This window comes from Lathamus discolor, chromosome 3 (assembly GCF_037157495.1).
Source record: "Lathamus discolor isolate bLatDis1 chromosome 3, bLatDis1.hap1, whole genome shotgun sequence".
Lineage (NCBI taxonomy): Eukaryota > Metazoa > Chordata > Aves > Psittaciformes > Psittacidae > Lathamus > Lathamus discolor.
Genome location: NC_088886.1, coordinates 130,512,406 through 130,537,395, shown reverse-complemented (window position 1 = coordinate 130,537,395; position 24,990 = coordinate 130,512,406). Strand labels below are relative to the sequence as shown.

General features: G+C 43.8%; 1 protein-coding gene across 1 annotated transcript in view; it reads left to right on the top strand.

The window, feature by feature from the left end:
* The window catches only part of PAX2 (paired box 2), a 100,193-nt gene that overhangs the window by 67,551 nt on the left and 7,652 nt on the right, over positions 1-24,990 (top strand). Inside the window, 3 exon segments of the mRNA XM_065671775.1 lie at positions 3,366-3,541; positions 5,353-5,479; positions 21,649-21,750. Of these exon segments, the coding sequence (XP_065527847.1) occupies positions 3,366-3,541; positions 5,353-5,479; positions 21,649-21,750 (405 nt within the window).

The window sequence follows — 24,990 nt, the reverse complement described above, 5'->3', positions numbered from 1 at the left end:
TTCTGATTTCTTATCTAACCCTGTGCCTTCCACTTCTCCTCCCTTCATCCCTTCCTTTTATTTCCACTGACTACACAGGTCTTTTCTTATCAGCTGGTCCTGAGTTTCCCCAAATACACATACGCACTTACGCACACACATACGCTGACACAAATAAATAAATAAATAGAAAGGTCAGTGAGCAGAGCAGCAATAACCCCTAAAACAGTACTATCAGAGGGACATGATTGATCAATTGAATTCCATAGCGGCTCAAAAATGTGGGATTAAGTAGTGTATTATACGCACAATGAGTTGAGGCATGATGTTCATTTCAAGTTCATTTCGCCAGCCCTCTGCCACCAGATCAGGCAATCAATAGGGGCAGCAGATATCATATATCACCTCTCTCCGTGCTGGGGAGAGAGCACCATAATCTCTCGCAAATTTAGAGTGACAGATTTGTCAAGAACTGAAGGGCCCCTGAATAAATGAAGGAAAAGAGACTCCTACAGCGGCTTCGGAAAGCTGTGGTTTCAGCTTCTTCACACAAAGGCATGGCCTGTGCACACCCGGGAGACACACGTGCACAGGGCTTTGCAGGCAGACAGGAACTGCAAACACACGTGCATGTATGCACTAACCTGTATAACCACCCAGGGCAATGCACTGCGGTAAAATCCGGTTTAACGATGATCAACAGAAGTTTGACTGGATAAGTGAGCATCCCGTCCTCTCACACCAAACACCATGCATGTTGTAGAGCTGCCATTCTGGAAAATCAAATATAGCCTAAACCAGTCGCTGTGGATAAACGGCTACTCAGGCATGTACGGTGTTGCAGAACCTAAAGAATACAAGAACAATGATCTACTGCAAAAATACCCATGTGTATTAGCATCGTGGTGTGCACAGTCATGCACACTGACTGACACACATGGAAAAATCCTCAAAGACAAAGAGCTTCACAGGCTGCAGACAGGTTGCAATAAGGCCTGATTCAGAAACACTTGTTTTTTTCCCCAAGCCTGTACCCAGTTATTCTGTGCCAGCTTTCTGCAGGGATGACCAGAGGGAAGCTCCTACTGGAACTGGGAGCATGAGCTTTGAGCTACCCTAGTCCTTCCAAAAGCCACCCCCCGCAGTAACAGCCCAGTCCATTTAAACCACAAAAACTGCACTGACACACACAGTGTGCAGTCCACCAAGCCTGGTCTTTGGTTTGTTTTCTCTTAGTTGAATCTGTCATGAACTCCAGCTTTCAGGAACTTGAGAATTTTCCCTCATGCAAATATGCCTGCGGAGAGGACAAAATGCCAGGGATCAGTGCCAGTGAGCAGCTCTGCTCTGGCTAGTGGAAAGGAAAAAGAGAAAAGGCTGTTCAAGGGAAGGCTGCTGGCTGGGACAAATCAATATGTAATATTTTCTATGGTCTTGCAAGTGGTACTGTACTACGTTACTGTATATAATGTACTATTGATTATATCATATCATATAATCACCTATAAACGGATATATCTCATAGCCAGAAGGCAGTAGGCTCAGTTATAACTCTGGGCCACCAGTCAGGCATTACTGTGCCAGGAAAATACCCCTTGGCACCATCCACAAGCTAAAAGCTGAAGTGGCAGAGTGGCATGGTTCTGGCTGTTGCACAGTGAATGCCACTCCAGGCTCCTGGGAGCACCATGTGCCCATGAGCATTTCACAATTGCATGAAGGAGGGAAAAGATCTATACAGGTCCCTCAACCACTGTTATGACAGACAGCAAGTTTCTGAGATTCACGGACTGAAAGCCACCAAGGAAGGCTGAAGTATGAGGAATAATAGTGGAAAACTGGGCAGGTAATGGCAGCAACAGAGTGAGAACCCGATCTTAGGTTAGAAAGGGTGATAAGACAGTCAGACTTGTGTTTGATGAAGCACAGTAGGTAGAGAATCAGCATGGAGAGCATGGAGGTATATCAGCATGGATGAGACAGGGGATTATAACCAGTCTCACCGAAGTTAGGCTGAGAGGTGACAGCAGAAAGATACTCAGCACAGTTGGAGAAGATTATAATGAGCAGACTTGCCTCAGATGAAATGAGGGATTATGACAAAGGAAGATTCACTTCAGCTGGGACAGGAGGTTATAACAGACAGGCTCACCTTGGATGTGACAGATGCTAATAGCAGAAGATTCACTCATTTCAGATAAAAAGGGGTTATAACTGAGACAAATGCACCTCATTTAAGGTGGGGGATAACAGGGAGAAAAACCCCAACAAAACCAGGTGGGTGATAAGATGGTTTATCACAGGGAAAGATTCACTTTGGATGGGGCAGGGCATTTATAATGGACTCACCTGGGAGGGGTTAAGTGGGCTGTAAGAGACATGGTGTGGCACAACAGATGGAGACACCTGGAACATGGCAGGAAGCTCTGCACTATGATTGGGCTGTGTCAGAGAGCTATTGCAGGGACAGAGATGCAAGGCTTCTACCAGAAAAAGGCTTTTTTCTTAGTAAGGACAAAGGAACACCAGGAAGGCCAATTCTTACTGAACAGGACTAGATTTTGTAATACAATAATTCAGTTTGGATAGGAAGGGGGATTGACAGAGACAAAGATTCAATCTCATTTTGGAGGGAATTTTATAACAGAGATATGGGTTGTGATAAATCATGAGCTACACACAGCAGAATGGGATAGAGATCATAACAGGAACCACCATATGCTGGACGGGACAGATACTCCACAGAGAGAGACTTGTCTCTGGTGAAATGTGGAGTCAGAAACAGAATCATTTGTGCTACCTGAGGGGGATGAGAGAATGAGATGATCCCCTTATATCCTAGGTGCCCATTACCTGGGCTATGAGACAAGATACAACTTTGATTGGGACTGGGGAGCTACAATAGAGACTGACTCCCTTCCAAGCTGTAAGAGAGCCCTCTTTCAATTTCAGGCTTCCTCAGCCCTCTCCAGTACAGGTCCATCCTCAGCTCTCTGGTTTCTCTGTGAGCTGCCTCTCCAGTAGCCTTCTAGCGATGCTAATCGCTGTGCTTTGCTCCCATTTTATGCTCAGCAATGGAGATTTGGCAATTTTTAACACGGAAAATCACTGGAACCGAAACTCATCTCTGAGCTGAGCTCCATTCTCCACAGCCTCACTCATCCTGGGCAGCAGAGTCCCACAGAGCCCACGGGAGCAGGCCGGCTGCCCCAGCAGACAGAAGGGGGCTTCCCTCTGGTCCCTGCAGCCTCCTCTTCCCACAGGAGTGGCACAGCTCCCTGGGTGGAGGCGGAGGGCCTGCTCTTTCCCACTCTGTCCTTGTCCTGCATCCCTTTCTGATCCAAGCCAGGGTGGTGCTAACTCCCTGTTTTCTCTGTGCCCTGCAGATGTATCCGAGGGCTCAGTTCCCAACGGAGATTCCCAGAGCAGCGTGGACAGTTTGCGGAAGCACCTTCGAGGCGACACTTTCACCCAGCAGCAGCTGGAAGCTTTAGATCGAGTTTTTGAGCGTCCTTCTTACCCTGACGTCTTTCAAACATCAGATCACATCAAATCTGAGCAGGTGAGGGCCTAGCCTGGTATGGGGACCAACAAGCATCCACAGGATGATGGCAGAGAGATTCCCTCACCAAAATCACTCTCTCCCTCTTCATCCCTTGTTCTCACCCTAACCTGTAATTGCACATACATCACATTTACATTTTACAACACCTCCTAGTTCTAAATATATCACTGTGCTGATGCATGTGTATATATGAGCTCTACCTCCCCTTATGAGCTTGCCATATACGTGCACGCTGTGCTCTCCCTAAATCCCCATGTCTGACTTTCCCTCCGCACATGCACCTGGGAAGTGTGCAGGTGTGTTCTTGCCATGACCATGCAAACACTGCTGTGCATGTTCACTGGCACACAGCCCTGCCTGGAAACTCCTGCACTCTCATATCACACTGGGGACCAGTGAGCCCACAGGGTTGGGCTTTAATGGAGCATTTTCCTTTATGGCCCAGTGCTGAGACTGATCCCATCTCCAACCTAGTTTTCTGCACTTCTGCAGCTCTGCCCCCCTTTCCTTACTCCCCCGCTCTCCTTGGCCTTTTATCCCAAAAGCTGTTTGTCTTAATAAAATGAAAATCAAAAGTCTTTTTAAACCGCCCCAAGCCATAAACCAACAAAGGAAGAGAAGGAGAGGCTGGCTGTGGACTCCCTTCATCCCAGAGTCCCTGGGTTTATTACAATGAATAACCTTTATTTACTTTCATTAGACTATTAAGCACCAGCACAGTCATTTTTCCCCCTGAAACTCTGAGCAGGGCCCATAAAGCAAATCCGAAGCCTAATTGAGTTCATTTTAATTTCTCTCCGATCACAGCGAATTACTCTGGTGATAAATCAGGGGGCAGGCTCACCCCCAGTAGAAGGCCTAATTTGCAGCTAATTACAAAACTGATTTCTACAGGAAGATCAATACAAGAAGGAATTGGAAATGACTAGGCAGTCCTAGCCAAGCAGGGACAGGGGCGGGGAGGGGGCAGCGTGTGGGGAGCCCGCTGGAGGAGGGGGAGATGTGGGGAGGGTGCTGGGGAAGCGCATGGAAAAAAACGGAGCAGAAAGAGCAGAAAATCAGATTTAATTTAACGTAATATTAATCAGAGGAACTTTTCCTGCTGTTTTGTAGCCTTCCTGGTCTCCCCAGCTCCTGCGTCTGGTCCGGAGGCTGCCACAATAAAAAGGCAATTACCAGAGCCTTTCGGACAGGACACCCTTTCAGATTCAATGGCTCTCCCCCTCCCACCCTTCTGTTAGCCATGTGGCTCCCCCCTCCCCAATTTCATACCCCGATGCACAGAGTGACAGAGGCAGCGGATGAGGCTTCTTTGTTTGTTTTTAAAGAGCTAGGACAGAGGTAGCAGTGGAGGGGAGGCAGAGGACTCCACAGACAGCCTGGCTACAGTGGGCCAACACTGGCTGCTTCCTACAGCCTGCCTGCTCCAGTCATGTCACTGCAGTCCTTGTCACCGGGGCAAACACTTCCCAGCTCAGCCAAGAGGAGGGGACATGGATTTCCCCTTTCTTCTCCCCTGGACTGGCACAGGCAGCCATTTCCACAGCACAGAACGAGGGCTCCGTCATCCCACACATAACAACCAGGATCCCTCACTCCTGTTCCCCTTCACAGCAGCACACCGATGGGTGGGATAGTTCATCCCAAGAGCCCCTCGCAACCCTCTTGTCACTTCGTCTTCTCTGTTTCCTCCTCCTCTTCCATCTGTGCAGGGGTTTGCATCTCTCCTCTTCCTCCCCCCCATCTGTACACCCTTCCCATTCTCCCGATGCATCAATAGCGAGCTGTCTTTCTCCTCTCTTCCCCAGGGTAATGAGTACTCCCTCCCAGCTCTGACCCCTGGTCTCGATGAAGTCAAATCAAGTCTATCCACCTCTGCTAACCCAGACCTGGGGACAAATGTGTCAGGACCCCAGACGTACCCTGTGGTGACCGGTAAGCTGCCTGACCAAACAGCAGAACCAAGCTTTTTAATTTTCCTCATCACCATTAGCTTCTGCTTTTTCTGCTAATGCAAGATATCCCTCTGTGGCAAACGTGGCAATAGACAGAAAGACTGTGGAGGACATAAGGGCTAAAGAGAAGCTTGACATTCAGAGTATTGGCAGTTTCGGGTACACCCATAGGTGTGACCCAAAGGCAGGCAAACCCAGGCGTGCATCGGGAACTTGTGTACCCAGATGGGGCTTAGGGATGGATGTTGGTGAAGGACAGATATATCCAAAGAAGCACTGTGAAATTTTCCTTTGTGTCTGAGAACAAGAGGGTCGTGGCTTACCCGTGATCTGAACTTGGTTTTGGAAGGAATAATAACTTAAGTTTTACTCAGCACTGGCATTTGGAAGGGGCATTTGCAAACTAAATACTGAGGTCTGCTGAATGGTGACTGCTAAACTCCCTCTTCCTCAAGCCCATGAGTCTCTCATCCCCGTATACCTCAGGGGCTGTTATATGTAAGGGGCATACAAATTTCTTTTGCCAACAGCAGCTGTTCGCAGCTTTCCCCCTTTCCCTCACATGTGGGGACATTAAACTCAGGTGTGCCTGGAAGAGTAGGAAATGAGAGCAAGTGCATGATAGCAGAGGAATAGGGATACACAGAAGGAGAAAGCAATCTCTGCAGCAGCTGCTCTTTTCTGGTGTCACATGCAAGGCCTGGGCAGCACAGGGCTGTCCTGAGGCCATGAGCATGCCATCCTGGTACAGGGGTTAGACTGCCTGCCCTGTACATGTTTACAGCTCTGAGGAGATATTCTGGTGCCACAGACCTTCTGAGACTTTAGTTGCCACTGGTCCCTGCTCACCCAGCTACCATAGACTGCACATCTCCTCCTGGGTAGCTAAAGCAGCTGGTGAAGCCCGAGTGACTTGCCCCTCCTTCGTATATCCCCCGTTTCCTACAGCTTCTTTGGCCCCTTTGGAAAACTCATGGTGTAAGCTGACAAACAACTCATGACAAAGAGGTGAAAGTCCTGTAAGCAAGGGAAGGAGCTGTTGCCTCTTGGCCAAAAAGCTGTTCTCTGATGGCAAAGAATTAAGAGCACTGGAGTTTGTATTTCAACATTTCCTTGCAGAAGCCCCAGCTAATAGCTCTTCTGGTCAAAGCAGTTCATGGCCAAGGCAGGCAATCATTCATAGTTCAACAAATACTTAACAAAGGCATATCGTTGCATGCGACTTTTGGTTACCAGGAACTTTGGGACTGGGCATCAGTAACAGTTACCCCAAATACAGAGAAGACCCAGTGTGTGGTCTGCAAAATATCATGGAGAACCATGGGAAGGTGAACTGCATATTTAGGGAGTGTCCAGAAAGTGTGACATCCCCAGGCTTTCAAGGCTTTTCCTGCTATCAGACTTGATCCAGGATCATTGTAGCCACGTAGTTTCTTAGCCAACCAGAAAAAAATGACTCAGCTGTGGCAAAATTGTTCCACCTTCCGTTATATTTGCATTTGCATATGCAAGACAAAACTCAGCTGGCACCCATCTACTATTTAGTAGATCTCCATCTCTTACAGGAAATACTTTATGGTCTATTCAGGGCAAAGCCAGCAGGAGAGCAGTACTGTCCTTCCTTCATGGCAGGCAGATCCCCGTAGCTGGATGTGAAGGTGAGGTGCCTAAAATCAGTTTAAGATTCAGAAGAGCATTAAAATAATTCTTTTTAGTCCTTCTGCCTAAGTGAAGATGGTGCATTCTAGCCTGTTAATAATAGGAGCAGAATTCCTGAAGGCCTGGGACACTGCACAAGCTTTGGACAAGACTCCCACAAGGGGACAGCAGGAGACAGATTGGGCCTCACAGAAGACGCTGTGGGCTGAGACAGAAAATCTTCTTCATGTCCCCCACCCTGTGCCTTTCCCACTCTGTTTCCTGCAACACTCCCAGCTCAGCTCAAGAACATCCCCATCTGATCCATCTGGATCCAAGAGTGAGAAAAGTTCATTTCAGACCCAGCTTGACATTCCCAGGTGGCAACTTAACACTAACATCTCAATCTGTATGAGACATTTCAATCAGTGCAGAGTAACAAAAGCAGAACTATTAGCGTTGGGAGCTGTTCACTGGTGGTAATGATGGGGAAACTCAGAAACTGGAAATGGAAAGGGGAAAAAAACCCCTCAACACCCTGGAAGGCAGAAGGGGAAGAGGAGCAGAGATTTTTTCCTCTACACTTAGGCCAGGATCCAATGTTTGGATTAATGGTGCCATTACCCAAGAAAGGACTTCAGATAATGCTCATTCTTAAAATGTTTTTGCTGGCAATTAAATGGTTGCAGTTATTGATCTTCATTGATCTGATATCCTCAATCTGCATAATCTATTAAAGATGAATGATTCATGATATGTTTGCTGTGGGGCTGGGCAATGCTTTCAGGACCAGAGAGCTGAGGAACTCAGTGCTGCCTCCTGATCTACCCCAGCCAGGAAATTCAGGAAGACTGGGAGCAGGCAGATCTCTTTGCTGTCACCAAGGTCCCTCTCCCAAGAAGGGATATTGGAGCAATAGCTAGTACTGAACTGCTGGCTGCCTGTTTTGCTGCTATAGTATCATCTTTGAAATGTCTCTTTGTTCTTGTCCTAGAGCAGTCTGTGAACCCACCTGGTATCTGAAACAAATGTAAAACAAGTCTACCCACGCAGAGTACAAACTCCATGTGCAGTCACTTCAGGATGCAAATTTAGCCCAGTCTATAAGAAAGTCTTCCCAGCTCAGTCTTCCCAGACAGAAAAAAAGTATCACTAGCTCTTTCCAAACCAAAGCTGTCTGGCACTCGATTCTTGCCCTCTGTGAAGCCTTCAGAGGAAGTCCCTCCTTAAAATCTTGGAATGCAGTGAAATATTTAAGTACAGATGTTGCTGAAGTCCCTTGATCTGTCTGGGAGCATCCTAGAACTGACGAGCCAGAAATGCTGAGAAACAGGCAGCCACCTCCCCAACGTGCAGGAAGGTCTTCCTCAAAGTCCTGGCATCAATTCAACACACAGCTTAGCACCACACTTACATACAGCACAGCCATGGCCAGTGCTGCCAATATCAAATACTCCCTTTCAGATGATTATTCTAACGCACCTTAGATGGTCCATTTATTACTCACACCTCCTAAAGCAAGTAAACAAAAACATTTGTTTGTTATGGAGAAGACAGGTCATCCTTATTTCTCGCCATTAAGTGTCTGCAAAGAATTCCCATGAACAAGCTGACACTTAGGGGCTAGCTGGGCACTAGGCTAGGAAACATGCTCCTGCTGTGCTTCATACAGAACAATGTACAAATTTTCAACTTCCTTGTGAAGTATCAAAGAGAGAAAGCTCTCAAGAGCTGCCTGAGAGCACCACCTCACTTCTTCCTCCACACAAAGCCCAGTAGACCAGCTACATCTTGCCTTGATGTTGCACATCCATTATACACAGACTGGTGTAGATCCTTGACAGTTTCTTGGACAGCATCTTTGGACACCAATCAGATTTCCTAGAAGCAAAAATCCAAGCCTGAACATTCCAAGATAAGGCGAGTACATACGGACAAGAACTCTTGTTGTTCAGAGATGTTCTTCTTCAATTATTTCTATTGAAGGTGAACAGCTCAGGCCCAAATATAAATCTACACAGGGCTAAGTAAATGCAGAAAAACTTCAATAGCTTTCTTTTTACTCAGCAGTTTCCACAGATCTTTGAGTCTGGAAGGTACTCAGTAGCTAACACCCAAGAGGTGAGAGGAGGAGAACCTTAAGATTTTGACACTGGCAACAGGAGTCCTCTAAAGGCACAAGGTTGTTCACAGAAGCTTTGAATCCTTTGAGAACAAAGGTTAAATTCCTTCTATAAGTACCATCAGAAGTCACATATTTTGGAATAGGGTTGCATGGAAGAAGTGAGGTGTCTTCAAACAGGTTCTGAGTTCCATGGATTTAGATTAAAAGTTTGGCAGCAGAGTTCCAACTCATTATCTAGCCCAAAAGCTGCTTAGCAGAGAGCAACTATGGGAAATAAAACACAATGGACTTTTAATGTATGGTTTGAAACTTGCTTATTAACAGACTACTAAAGGGCAGGATTTACCTACTAGATGGATCGTAAAATTACAAAAACATAAAGAAAATCTTCCCTTAATTGAATCCTAGCACTTTTAACTAAACAGACCTTGTTTGCCAGCCCACTACAGACAGTGAGATCTACAGAGAAGGTAAAAGACAAGCCCAAGAAAAACAGTGCAGACAAAGCACTTCAGGAGCTTCCACCATTGACTGAAATGGGAGCAGGTATCCCCTTCTTCTCCTATGAGGAGGTTTCTGAGTGCTTCTGTTCTATGGTTAGTACCTATTAACAGGAACAGGTTACTTTTAAAATCATCACCACCGACTAAAGCAGCTACCATGTCCTGTATAGAAAATATTTCTTTCCTTCTGGGAAACAAATTTTTCCCTAAAGCAACAAATATCATTCAGGGTGGGAAGTCTTGATGACAACTCACAATGCATCAAAAAAAGGCACCAACAAAGAAAAAACCCCATCAATCTCACTTTCCTCCAGACCTCCCCTCTCTGGCATGGGGTCAGATTTTTTTCAGTTTAAGTTAATTTTTTTAATTCATACATGAATGTATGAAAAAAAAACCCTCAGAATTACTGACATAAAGGCTACTTTATGTATGAAAGACACACAAAAATAGTACTTAATCAGCATCTGATTTCTATGAAAGTTGTGATGCTAAGGATGGGGAAATCACTGGCTCCAGACGCGGATCCAAAGTTTTTCTGAAATGATAAACGATCTTTGGAGAATTCCAGCCTCCTGCAAGGTGAAAAGATATTATTTCCTTCGTTTAGCTTAGTGAATGAACAAAGAGAATTTTGTTCAGTTCAATAACCAGGTCATTCAAAAGTAAGAAACAAACTAGGATTTGAAAAAGCAGGAGCATTTGTTTCCTCTGTCAGTGACTGAATTAAGCTTGGTGTGAAAGGATAAGATCTATTAGTTCTAAAATCGGATTTTGAAATCAGTTCAAATTCCTCTTTATATATTCCCCTTTCCTTCATTTAATAAGTCATTTTTAAAGCAACCTTCTTAGAAAAGCTTGCTTTTTCTATTCCAGTATGTTTAGGAATTCAGGAACTTGTGGTCATTTTATTTAGTTGGCATGAATAATTACAAATACTGTTTTAAATTTAATTCTAATTTACATCCAAATATAACTTGACACAGATCACAAGTAAAAAGTTAATAATCTAATAAAATAATAATAATATGAACTCATCATTCACTATTTTCTCATATTATAATATGTAAAGACAAATTATATTAAGCAACATAATTGCTTGAATAAATGTGCACAGATGCAGTTCATCTACTTAGCATAAACTGAAATAACCATGTTCAGTGTAAAGTTTGTATTTGTCAAAAATATTTGTTACCACCCATAAAATTCAACCTTTTAGAAAACAGCCTCACAGAGCAAAGGTAAACCAAGTTGATCCAGCTTGCTGTTTTAAATCATGATTAAAATTGATCATTACATTCAGTTGTACTTATACCACTATGCTGTCTCGCTCCAATCTAGTTTAGCTTCTGACATCAGTGAGCAACAGCCCTGGTCAGGGCTTGACTGAGCTAGTTTAAGAAAACCTCTTTAACAGACTGCTACGGGCCCCAGATTGGCTTTGGTGATGGCAAATCCTGCAGATGCAGACCCATAGCTACCAGCAGTCCATCAGCCTGTTGGGCATGTCTCTGGATGCCACAGTGCTGTGAAAATGGAACATGATAATAGCTCATGTGGCTGCTACAAGGCTGTTACTGTCCTGCCTCATCAAAATGAAGGAGGTTATTTTCTGTGAGCAAGCCTCTCCTCTAAGAGGAGGAACTGGCAAAAGTATAAGTCCGCAGGACCTCCAAATTTCATCAACTGTTTCCCATCCCTTAAGAAGAGATAGTATCTTCTTATCTGGTCATGGAATTTGGAAAGGCAAAAGGTGTTACTACTCTTCCCCAAGACCAAATGGCTGAGGGTGATAGATGGTCAGATGAATGATCCCTAGAACAAACAGGAATAGCGGGGGGGAAAGGAATCACATAAACTATTTCCATGCATTCAGTGGAAGTTTCACTGATAATAACTTTATGAAGCTGAAGAAAGCAGTTTGCAGGCTTCAAAGGCATATTGAAGTGAGGAACCAAGAAATGGATGGGCCTGAAAGAAATGTCTTTGCCTTCCTTAAATTAGCATTTAAGTGAACAATAGCAGTGAATTACAATAACGTCATGTAATGAAAATAGCAGTGAATTGGCATTCCCAGTCTGATTTCCCTCAGCACAGGGACAGGACTGCAGGCTGCCACACATTCTGCTGCCAGACAAAAGCGACTCTTTTAGAGAAAATAACTTTATCGTCTTCCCAACAATTCAGTTTTTGCCTTTTCTTTTGAGGCTAAGTGAGGGATCCAGTGAGTATGGCTGTGATGAAAATCTGTGTGATGTAGAATTTTGCCCACTGAGAGAAAAGACTGTGCTTTATATCTGAGCTAAGCAGCACCTGTCAGCAGATGTTAATAATGTTTGATCTCCATCAGCTATACTGGATTTAACCAGGCCAGCTGCTTGTACCATTGAAACTGCCCACTGCAGCCTTTCAGGGAAATTGAGACCTTGTGGCAATCTTTGGCCCTTCTTTGTAGATTTAGGATTACTATGGGCTAACTGGGAAGATCTATCCTGCCTTATGATCAGTGGAATACCATTGTGATGAATCCTTGGAGATATACCTGTAATGAGGACTTTGTGAAAAACTACTGTGTTCTAACTATATTTCCCAGCATATATTTCAAAAGCAGCTTCTTTAAGAGGTAATATTCAAGTTCCAACCCACCAAGGAATAAGCATATGCTACAGTTTAAGGCAGGAAGTAGTTGACCAACCTGATGGGCTGGGATTCAAGAAAGAGGACAACAATATGAACTCAGCTGAACCTCTCTGCCAACTACACAAATTGCACATCCCCAACCCCCCAACTTTAAAGTACATCTTTCTTCATTAGTTCCATTTCAAAGAAAAGTACTTAGAGCCACTTGAAGCTGACTTCAGTGAAGTTCTCAAGTGATTAACAGCACTCAACTCAGCCTCAAATGAGCCCAGACTACAGGTCTACTAGAAGCTCCGTGTTTGTACAAGAGTATAAAGTCTTTCTCTCTAAAGTAACACACAGGCTTAGCAGGTCAGTTTACCTGGAGAGCAGCAGTTACGACAGATCTGATCTTAAGTTAGATCAGACACAAAATCTAGGTTTATAAATTCAGTTGTATAAAAATGGGGCAAAGAGATTTCAGAACTTGCCATCAGAGGTGTCACAACAGTTTTGACTCTCAGGGGAAAGCAATCCAAGGTTGTTTCTTTAACCATGTCCTTCGAAAACCCACAAGTAAAGTACTGGGCTAAGAATGTGGATGGATCTGTACAGAAACAGAAAACAAACCCGAACATGCAAGACTCATTCTCCAGTCAGCAGGAATACAAAGAAAAGACAAGAAAGGTACGATGAGAAGCGGGTTAGTCTTTATACACTTTTCATTTCTAGCAAAGTTCTGTTATGATCACAGAGAAAGGAAAAAAAAGAGGATGATCTTTATTTTCAGTGCAACTTGCATAATGCTTTTGCAAAAGTAAAGCTAGAAAACTAAGAAAGGAGAGAAAAAGTGGTTCTTCTAACATGACAGAAAGCAAAAGTGAAAGATATGCTGTGCTGGTCCGTAGAGTGACATCTAGGATTTGAGACATGATTATCATGTGGGATAAAGTCATATGGCTCCACTGGCTCTAGCATAAACTCACCACTTTATGAATGCTAAAGAGCCAGTCATATTCTGTTTGCCCTAATGAAACTTTTCCAAGAAATGGAGAATGCAAATATGGAGAAAGATGTTTCAATGGTGGGTACAAGCATAGGATTCAAAACACCTGATTCACCTTTGGCACAGGGTTTCTACATGAACATAGGTATGTCTTCTCTGGGTTCACTTCCTCGTGGATAAAACACTGATGCTTATGGGATGCTGTATGGATAAGTGCTCTAAGGAGTGAGGCGCTGGGGCATGCAGATAGTTGATAGCTACACCAGGAAAAGATGAAGAACGCTAACCACTGTCAAGATGGTCAGCAGTGTTGTTAAGTGGATGTGTACAAGCCATCCCTTATGCACGGGTGTGCTATCTTGATATTCTTTGTTTACTGAAAGATGCAGGTTTACTGGATGCAGGTAGCTTATCGTCCAGGAAGCCATCAATGAAAAACAAGCAGCTTATCTAGTCCTGCAACCCCCCCTGCTTCCCTTCCCTTCCCTTGAGCAGCAGAGAGCACAATAAAAGCTGAGACGAGTCTCTGTAGGAACCCAAAGCTGTGAATCTTCCTCTCAGTCTGTCTGGCCAAAATCCCTTCATTCGCAGGGGGAATTTAGGCCAGAGATCACCAGTTCTAGCTCTCCGCCAGAATAAAAGAGGAGAGGGTTAGAAAGGAAGAAAAACAGCCATAACTCAGCAAGTACAGTCAGAAAGAGAGGAGTAGGTGATGCACGAAAGACATAGTCCTGGGCTATGTTTCCAGCTATATCCCCACCCCCCTGCCCCTTTCAAATTTCCCCCCACCATGACATTGAGTGGTATTTTATTGTCATTTATATAGAAGGATATTGTTTGCCATTTAAAAGAAGAAAGGAACCTGGCATAGGAATAGATTTCTGCTGCTTTGGAAAGGGGTTGCAAACTCATTCCATCCTCATTATATTACAGATTAGTATTCCAGCCTTAGGAATAAGACACTGACAGATACTGTGGGGTTCCCCGATGCAGCCTTACTGAGGGATGCCCCTCAAGATGCAGACAAGCCAGTACAGCACTGCTCCACAGCCTGCTAGAACCAGCAAGACTTGGGAGAATAATGGGCAAGTTCAAAAGTATGAAAGAATTAGAGAATGGAGAAAAACAGAGGTGAAAACAAAAAAAGGTGCAGCTGAAGTCTGAGGTGGTTAAAATGAAAAATGGGACTGCGCCATTCACAGGTGGATAGATAGATCAATCAATTGATGTCATCTACACTGACACACTTTGGAGCTATAATTCACTGCTGGGGCAATTATTCCAACATAGCAGTGGCAGGAGCTATATGGGAGACAGAATTCAGGGGCTTTTAGTCAGGGGAGAGTTGGACAACAAAGGAGTAAAAAATGGTAAATGTCATTCCCCGGTAAAGACACATGGGATATAAGTTATGACTGTGCAGTTGCAGAGCACAGAGGGAAAGATGGACAGATAGACAAATAGACACATAAAAGTCTGAGTTTTGGTTGTGCAATCATTTGCTGCCTGACCTTATCCTCCCCTACTCTCCACTACTCTTAGAGGGAAAAGTGTTTAGCATTATTGTGTCCCAGTCTCTTTGCCATGTTACTGTTGACTTCTTTATCCCCCTGCACTGAGTAAGTGGTGCTGCCTGTGGAAGGTGCAAGGAATTTTTCTTCATAAGCCTTGATGTGTTCAAGAGAGGGCTGGGCTCATCTCTGCCATGAGCCTGACAGGGGCTTTAACAGCTTCACAACACTGGGACAAATAGCTCCTGGTCCCTTAACCCTTCTCAGCTTTGCAAGGCAAGGCCTAGCACTGTTGTTCCCATTGCAAGGGCTTTAGAAAGTCTTTCAGGCTGAAATCCTCTCCGTGGTGGCTGGGCAGAACGGAAATCCAGGGGCTGGATCAGATTGGCCTAATGCTACAGCGGCTTAAGCAGTCTGTTTTACCAGAGATTATGGTTTCACTTACACAGAGCGTCTGAAAAATGCTGTGGTTTAGGAGGGATTATAGCTGAAAATTCCACGCTTTAAAAGAGAAATAAAGCAGGGGAGGGACTAGGAAACCCAGTGTGCCTGAGGGCTGTGCAAACAGGATTAACCTCTGCCTGTAGCACCTCTTGCTTCTGCCCACTCATGCTTCCTGTGTCCATCCCCTTCCTGCCCTTTCCTGCCCAGCGGCTCCCACACCTTTGCCCTCTTGCACAACACAGATGAAAAACAGCCTGGAAAACACCCAGGACCAGAGTATCTCTAGTTTATTTAGCTATGACTGTCACATGCCTTCCTTGAAAAATACCACTCCACTTGGAGCCCCTGAAAGCCAGGGGAACTTTTGGCCCCCTGCCTGCAGATAGATCCATTCATTCAAATTATCTAGTATCAACATTATTTGGATAAAGGCTTCAGCACTCGTAGGCTGCTGGTGGTGACTCTGACTGTCCTGAAGGTAAACCTGTGCACTCCTTGCCATCTGATGACAGAGAATGCAGGAGAAAAATAGCCCTGTGGCTTCTCCATCTACAGAGACCAGCATGTGAAGCCTCGCTGGTAGGACTATAGGAGAGTATATTGGTGTAAAAAGCAGAAGCTGAGTGCCAATGTGCTGTTTACTCTGGCATTTTTAATTAACTGTGCAACAAGAACCAGATACTCCGGTTTCTATTCCCCATATCCACCACAGAAGGTCTTTGCCAAACAGAGCTTCCTATAGCAAAAAGTGAAAAGAAATTACAATCCTTACTTAGCATACCAGAGACTTCATGTAAGTGAACTAAATAAAGAGGAACTGTACACCTTTTCGCGAGGACTCATCCTTCCCAATCATCTGAACCATGAACATATGTCTCTGCTGCAAAGGCATCTCAGTAATCAGAGACCTTTGCTGGCCATCCTGGTTAAGAGGTACTTGGAGAAGAACACAGATGGCAAACTATCATTTTTGCCAGGTAGCAAACCTTTAGGAAACAAATGCCTCAGGATAAAGAGCATTTGTAGATAGAAACTGCCCAGCCCTTTATTGTCTAGGTGAGCACTGCAGCCTCGCAATAAGGTGCCTAGAGTTAATTAAGCCAGTTCTACATTAATGAAGTCAGATTTATGACCTAATTATATGTCACATTTATATTTCTCTGTATAAATCAAAACCACCAGAACTAACTTATTTCATAGGCCATTGGCAACACTTGTCATCACGGCAGAGAGATTACTTTATTGATTGTAATTTGTTTACCTGAGGGTGGAGGATTTGCTAGACAATTTGGATGGGATCTGATCATATCATCCATACTTCGTGTTCAGGTGTTCAAATACAGGACTATATAACTGCTGACCCAACCACTGTGGGTGTTCTGGAGTACCCATGCTTTAGGTCACTGAGCTCTCCAATTCCTAAGCCTCTTCCTTGGCCACCAAGTTAGGAGCAGTTGCAAACCTGCATCTATTGTGCCTATTCAAATCCGTACGTCAAAAATGGAGTCCAATGCAAACAACAATATAAATAAGACCTTTTATATGTCTCACACATTTCCTCTCTTCCGTTATATCTCTGTGTCAAGGTATCTGTCTGGCAGCACTATACTGTGGGAACCACCAGAGTCAGTACTGACAGCTTTTATGGTTAAAGCTCCAAAGTGTGCCACTATGAACAAGATTAATTGATTGATCTGTCTACCCACCTATTAGTTACACAGTTCCATTCTTACTTTAACCACCTCAAACTTCAGCTACACCTTTTTTGTCAAAGCTTTTATGGAGTTTGGCTTGGGAAGCTTTGGCCATTACCCTGAGCATCCTGTTTAACAGATGCTCATAATAATGCAGCTATCCTGGGGAACGTTACCCTGGGCTGGAAGAGACAAAGCTATATAATTCCCTAGGTCAAACTGTGCAAGTGTAGCATCTTCACATGCCCTTGGCCCATGAGAGAAAGCAGCAGGAAAGGGAGCACAGAAGCTTCTGAGCATTCTTCTTCCCAGCCCTATGCTTCCTCCTGTCCTTCCTCTCCTGCATGTCCCCTCCCTCACCTCTCCTTTTCCTGCATCCCATTCCTCCCATCTGCCACTGCACTCCATTCTCCTCATCTCCTGCTGCCCCTGCAGTCAGAGCCTAGCCCCCGGGTGCATTTACTGCTGTTGTCTCAGCACTGGCTCCTCTGATCTACTCCTAACCTTTTTATTTTTATTTTGTTTTTTAAATTAATTTCCCTGTAGATTTTAACCACTCCATTTTCATTTACCCATTTTGTTCTTCCTCTCCTCCCTTCCCCACCCTCCTCTTCCTCCCCCTGTTCCCTTTGTCTGTCTGTGTCCATCCCTTACCCTACCACAGAAAACCTCTCCTCTCCCCTCAGTATAAAGCAAGAGCCTCATGGAGCCTCTCTCACCCCTTTCACCCCCACCACGCCGGTCGGCTCTGGGCAGGCTGATCTTCAGCCCTTCCACATGGCCCTTTCAGACGATGCGTCCACGCCTTGCTACAGTGCCTTCCTTCATCATGGTGCCCACTTTGGGCAGTCCAGCAGCCAGCCTCTGATAGCAGGTAACCGGCCTTGGCCACAAACTCAGTGGGGATGCTGCAGGAAAGGGGTTCAGTGTCGCCTGATGGGGAGACCAGTAAATGCTGCAAGCTCTTTGAGTGCAAGTGGGAACCAGAGCAGCCATGTTCCAGTCCTGTGTATGCAGCATGTATGCTCAGCTCCGTGGAGAGTCACAGAAAGATTTCATGCCAGTCCTTAATTTTTAGAATAAAATGGGAAAAGAAGCTGCAACTACTTAGAAGGATGTCCCAGTTGTATGGGTCTGGGACTTACTATAGAAATACTCATACAGCAAAATCCTGTGTTGCCTCAAAAGCCATAATGCCCCTGAGTACTGCAGGGTTAGCAAGAGTACTGTGTGCTAGCCTAAGGTAAATGATAGCAGCTTGAATAACCTAGCCAGCTCTAGGATTGACAGGGACATTCAGCATGGGTTGTACAAACTACTAAGCTAGATAAATACACCTGCGGTTGGTGAGCACTGTCATAGCTATGTTGTGAGCAGTATTTGAGTAACCCGGTTTGAGAGTGAGAGTGTCAATGTGAGCTGGTGCCTTCACACAGCAGATCAAGTAGCTAAGAAAAAGGGCATCACATCTGAACGTAAGGGCCAGTGAGTAAGAGACTATAAGGCCTTACAGCCAAAGGAATACAGGCCTGGGGTAGGTGGCCTTTACGGGAAGGAGACAAGTGAAGAAATAGGTTGCAGAATATCGCAGCACTTAGGAGCAACAGGCTGGAGGGGAGGGTGGGGAGCGAGGACAGGTTTCAGGTAGGTATTAGGGGAAACTCATGTGCAAGGTGACTGAAGCAACATTGCAGCAGAAGCTCAGGTGTGGCTTGGATGAAATGGTGGGTATCATTTTAGGTGACCATTGAGGCTGTTGTCACTTCATTGTCAAAGAATACAATTTGGCCTTTTTCAGAGCAGATAGCGCAGACCACAGTTCCTAATGCTCAAGAAACACATCTTACCTTTGCCTCCTTCATGTTCCTATATTATTTTTCTCTTTTGACCTAATGTCCTCCCTTTGTCTTGTCAGGTGAGATTTGAATTTCTGAATCTCCCTGTAGGAAAGCAGCAGGTAACAGCAGAGAAGACTTTTGTGTTCATAACACTGTCCTGGTCCAATCTTACTGCAGCCAGTAAGAGTCTCTGAGCTCTGGGCACTTCCTAAGCCAAGGAGTCTCATAACAGACTCTCTCCAACAATACAGTTCTCTGGGGATGCACCCTGTAGCCTAGAAGGCACTGTGTTTCAGGAGAGGCATCTGCCTTAGGACCCTTATGGAGAATCAGACATGGGAGAAAGTGTTCAAAAGCTCAAACAATGTCATAGAGATGAAGGTGCTGTTCCTCACTTGGAAGGCTCTTGGGGAGGGGAGAATGGCTGGAGTTGGAAGCATGTTATAAGCAGGATAGGTGCTAGCTTTATCATAGCCCTGGATTACAAGAATTTACTAATCCTGTCACCTGTTGGTAATGACAGGAGGTAATGGAAGGGGCCTGCCTGCACGTAACAGCATTTTGAGAGTCTCTCTTTGGGACTCATTCATGTTGCTGATACTGTACTTGTTTGTTATCTTCCTTCTCAAGATTGGGATTTTGACAGATGATCACTTTCCAGTGAATTTTCTACACTGAATTTTGAACATCAGCCTCTGTGTGCTCATGTCTGAATAAAAACACAGGGGCACATGTGCACAGATTGGGCAGCAGAGTGAGTGTGTATGTGTTCCCACCTGAACTGAAGTGTCAAAATGAATTAATTTTGCCTGCTGCTATGTAATGTGCTCTCTAACTTTTCAGTAACACTCTTTTCTCACTCATCATCTGCTGTTATTTCTCAGGCTAGTCAATAAATGAGACCTAAAGAACATGAATTTTAAGCATAAAACTTTCTCACCTTTAAAGAATGCAAAGAGAAAAAAACCATAACCTACATGTAGGAGGTGTTAATCATCCAGCTTAACACACAGCTACCAATCACTAAAGAAATGAAGGTGATAAAAGAGTAGAAGAGTGCAGAATATAAATCCCTGAGGCATTATATATTTATTTTTATCAATACTGGGGAGTAGCCGAAAAATGGCTCAACCATGAGACTACTCATGCCTGGTAGTTCTGTCCCATTATCAAAGTGCAGGTGAGACAGGAACATCAGCCACTGATTAGGAACTCTTTAAGGAGAAAGAATGAATTTGCAATTCTTTCTTCTTCAGCCAATCACCTCAGTAATCTTTAGTCAAGACCTGTGAAAGCAATGAGGTAATTTAGCCTACCTCATCCCAGAGTAACTTCCTCCCTTCAGGTTAATGCTCCATGTTGATCAGTTTTTGCTTTGCTGTGTAACTGTTACTTATTTCTGATTGCCCAGTGAAGGTTCATGCTTGTTGCAGGGCCTGCTTTATCAGTTAGCATTCTCCCATTAGTAGAGCTAAACCAGCTGTTACTCTTCTTTCACTGGCATACCCGAGCATGCTACAAGTGACTCTAGGGGTGTTAATACTTAACCTGTCACTTCTAAAGGTGATCACACTCCAGTCCTCCAGTTGGAACAGACAGGAGAGACAAAATTTAACAGAGAAACAACAACTGGCACAAACTTCTTGATGAGCTACAGGTCACCTAGGGAATGTGAAAGGCTTTGGATGCCTGCAATAGGCTGAGATCTCAGTAGGTAGTGTTGGAGGTTGAGTTACAAATCTCTTAGCAGCTGTGGGGGAAAAATTATCTTAATTTATGTAGCCTTTTTTTGTTTGGTTGGTTGGTTTGTTTTGGGTTTGTTTTGTTTTGGTTTGGGTTTGGTTTGGGTTTGTTTTTGGCTTGCAACTCCCAGCAGCTTCTGAGATTATTTTAGTTCATTTAAACGCAATAAGCACTAACAGCAAATGCCCTTCTGGCTGGCCCATTTTCAGGCTAACAAGTCCAAATGAGGAAATGCCTCTGGCATCAACCAAGAAGCCTCCATCTGCACTTCCTAAGAGATGAAAAATAAACTACAACCATCCACCCAGTCCACACCCCTCTCTACTCTGGTGGAGAAAAGATATCACTTGTACCTGTGATAAAAAAGAAGTGGGACTCAAACTAATTTGCATGATTCTATTACAGTATATATTACACTAGCACCTGGAAGGAGTCCAACCAGTATTGATCTAATGCTAAGCACTGCGAAAATGTATTAAGTGTGCCCTTGCACCAAAGAGTTTGCAGCATAAGAAGCAGCACAGAGAGGTGAAGTGACTTGCCTAAAATCATCATCAGGTGAATGGCAGAGGTGGGAAGAGAGACAGGCACAGAAAATTCTTGGATCACTCTCCAATGTCTTGCACATTGATCATGCCCTAAAGCAACACCCTACCAGCTTTGGAACTGCATCCACTGCAGATAGACAGGACTTTAGCTACTCTGGTAGAGAATATGCCACCATTCTCCGTGCAGCTCAGGGCCTTTTTTTATTCAGTTAAAATAAATGCAAAATCTACAATGAAACAAATTCTTTTGAGCCTCACAAAGCTAAGTTTTAACATCCATCCTTACAGTGCGAGATCAAAAATGCCACAATCTTCCCCCAGAATTTTCAGTGGATGAACAGCACTTATGCAAAAGAAGTCTGCACAGCATTTGCCTATCAAGCTGCTAATCACGTGACATTGGGAAAAAAGGTGATATCAAATCAATATTGAAAGACCTTATCCCTATTGACCCCCTGTCCTGATTCTTTCCCCTTCCAGGTCGTGATATGGCAAGCACCACCTTGCCTGGCTACCCACCTCATGTTCCCCCAACTGGACAAGGCAGCTACCCAACCTCAACTCTTGCAGGAATGGTTCCTGGTAAGTCAGCCACCAGACTTTAGTAATGCTGCACATGTGTTTAAACAGTATACTAGTATTGCAAGAGCTTTCACAGTTGGCTTTGCTATTGCTTTGCTGATATTAAGGACTATTCTTTTCATAAAGAAATCATCAGGTGCCTATAACCATTGCAGCTAATGACACTTTTTGTAATATGTCTCTTTCCCCCCAGTAACTGATTCACTGCTGCTGTGGGCAACTAGCTATCTATAACCTGTGGCAATTAACTGGTAATTAATTAACCTTAGTATTCATTAACTAATGTAATTATTTTCCAACAACCCGTACAGATTATTAAGTACTGTTCATGGCTCAGGATATTCAGCTATCCACTAACTTTGGGTAACAATTTACCTTCCATCTAAAGCCAAAACATCAAACTGAAAATCATCAATGGTAATTTAATACCTGCAGTTTTTTGAGACCCACTGTCCATAGCCTAAACTAGCTAAGAACTCAGCAATGATTAACAGCATTTCAGAAGAAACTAACTATTCCCTTTTAACAACCAGCTACCTACCCACCTCCTCTTTGAAGACTGTGCCTCCAATCCAAGAAACTATCTACCTAATCCTGTACCTAAAGGCAAACTGTTCCTTTGCTACCCAATTTCTTTGGAGAAATATCTTCTATTGGCATAAACAGAACGATTCTCCCTCTGTTTAGGGAGAAGAGAGGACCATTTACCCTAGGGCAGTTGAAGAGTTTATTACCCCAGGCTCTATTCCCCATTCCTCAGATGACAGTTATCCCCAGCAGATAAATGAAGAGGCAGGATTTTTGTTTCTCAGCCACGGTAGCTCAGAACTCAGAACTTCATCTGCCATTGACTTCTGCTTCTTTTACTGCACTGGGTTGTGAGTCGTGATGGCTAATGAGCAGGTACACAGTCCATTCTGCAACCTCTGCTACTGAAAGGATGACACCAGAACCAAAGCAGCAGAAAGCTGATGACAGAAAGCTCTTAAATCACTACAATATGATTTGCCAGGGCTTAGGAGTGAAAAGCCTAAACACCCTCATCCAAATCTTAGAACAGCTAGCTATACGAACATACACTGCAGCAACACAACTGAAAATATCACTGACAGAAATGTTTGCAGGTTGAAGTCTTAACGTCTTTAAATGACAAATCACTGCTCATATACCACGAAGTACTGGCTATTGCCCATGGTCACATTCCACAACTAACAAGCTACCTACTGCTTACGATCCTAAGGCACAACAAAATCTCAGGCTATGCTGTGAACATGATGTGATTGATCTCCAGATCAGGAAAAGATAGTGGATTGATCCTTTCCTCACCTCCACTTTAGTCCCTCGGTATAGCTGACCAGCTTGCTGAACTGGGGTGGTGCAGAGGTGGCAAATTTGAGGGCATCTCCTTCTACACTAAATTTTTCAGGTAGATGGTTTGGCTCCAGAATCACAGAAGCAGTAAGACAATATAGATCAGTTAAAAACCCCACACAGGAACAGTAGGTAGACTCAGTTGTCAATATTTAAGTCAGTTGTACATTAAAACTTAGAGATCAGAGCATACAGAAATTATTAACAACATCAAAGTAGCCGACTCTTTGAACAGGCACTTCTAAAAACCAGGCTCTTCTCAACTTCTGACTGTTCTCGACTGTTCAGTGACTGCTATGCAAGTCTAACATCCTCATCACAAGGATAATACTGAAATCTAAACTGGGACAAAAAAATTAAGGCTACTAATCACAAGGGTCAGTTATCCAAGAATAGAGTATTTCATCTCCTTGATGGAGGCTACTTATTTGTAAAACAGCAGTGTTCCCAAAAACTACACAGATGCCCCCAAAAGAAAAGAAACAGGATGATAAATAAAAAACGAGTTATGCTTCAACGAAAAAAAGATTCCTCAAGTCAAATGGGTGCCTTTACATTAAATCTAATGTCAACATGCAATCAGAAGTTTTACCAGTAGTCTACATGGGTATCCTGCAGTAGTTACTGCATCTTTTCACAAAGCCCTTCTATTCCTGTCTTCTAATGTGACTGAAGCCAACAAGCTGGACAGATAAAGAGGCTTCATGAGAAGGAACATAAGACTTGGCTTTAATGGATCATGCTGCAGATCTTCTCACCTATGGGCCAAAAATGAATGTCTGGGGAAGGGTGTAAGAATAGAGCAAACATGTATTAGTACTTTACCAAAAGATCTCCCAGCCTCCAACAAGTTGCATCTCATAGACTTCCTAAGCCACACTTAGTATCTTTCTGTTTAATTATTACACACCCTCAATAGGTTTCACCTCCACAAACTTGAACAGTGTCTCTTGAACCCATATAAGCCTTTAACATCTGTAGCAACCCATGGCAAGAAGTTCTGTAGCTTAACTACATACTGTGTGAAAACTACCTCCCTTATTTGTTCTGAACCTGCCACCTGCTAAGCTCACTTCATGCCTCATGGTTTCTGTATTAGAAGACTAAACGTGCCAAGATTTAAATACAGATACCAAGAAATACTGCTAGTAAAGGTTTCTAGAGCACGGATTGCACCGAATATAGGCCTCATGAGATCAATCCCCTGTGCTTGCTTGCTACCTCTGTTAAGACTCCAGGTTGAATAGAGAAAACAAATATGATGTTGCCAATGGTTTGTCACATGACCCCAGGCCAAGAAAGATCACGGGCCGGTGCTTTAACTACACTGGAAACAAGAAATCAGCAAGATGACCATTCAAGGAGTATCTTTAAGAAACATACTCACATGCAAATAAACCTTATTGCCCAGATACGAGTGAATATGAGAAAGAGCCTCTGTTTTCTCTAGATAAAGCTGTAGAGCTAAAAACAGAAAACAGAATTTCCAATCCATACAAGACTCTGATTCTTTGACATTTGTTTTCATCTTGCATTGGTATGAGGAATCAGAATCTTGAAATAGTTCAATTTGCAGACATCAGGATGAAACATTTCAATAACATCAACATGTTCTAGATGTCAAGACATATTAAAATAATGAAAGTATTGAAAGGAAATTAAATGAGATGAGAAAGGCAAAATGAAACAAAACAAGAAAGTTGAAACATAATACTTTGTTTCAATTTGCAATCATTTCAGAACTTTTCTTTCCAAAACTCCATTGAAGCTGACAAGCTTGTGCAAAACATTTTCATTTCAATGAGACAGCATTTTCCAGTGGAAAACTGTTTCTGAGAAGATTGTTTGATCAGTGCTAACCTAAGCTGC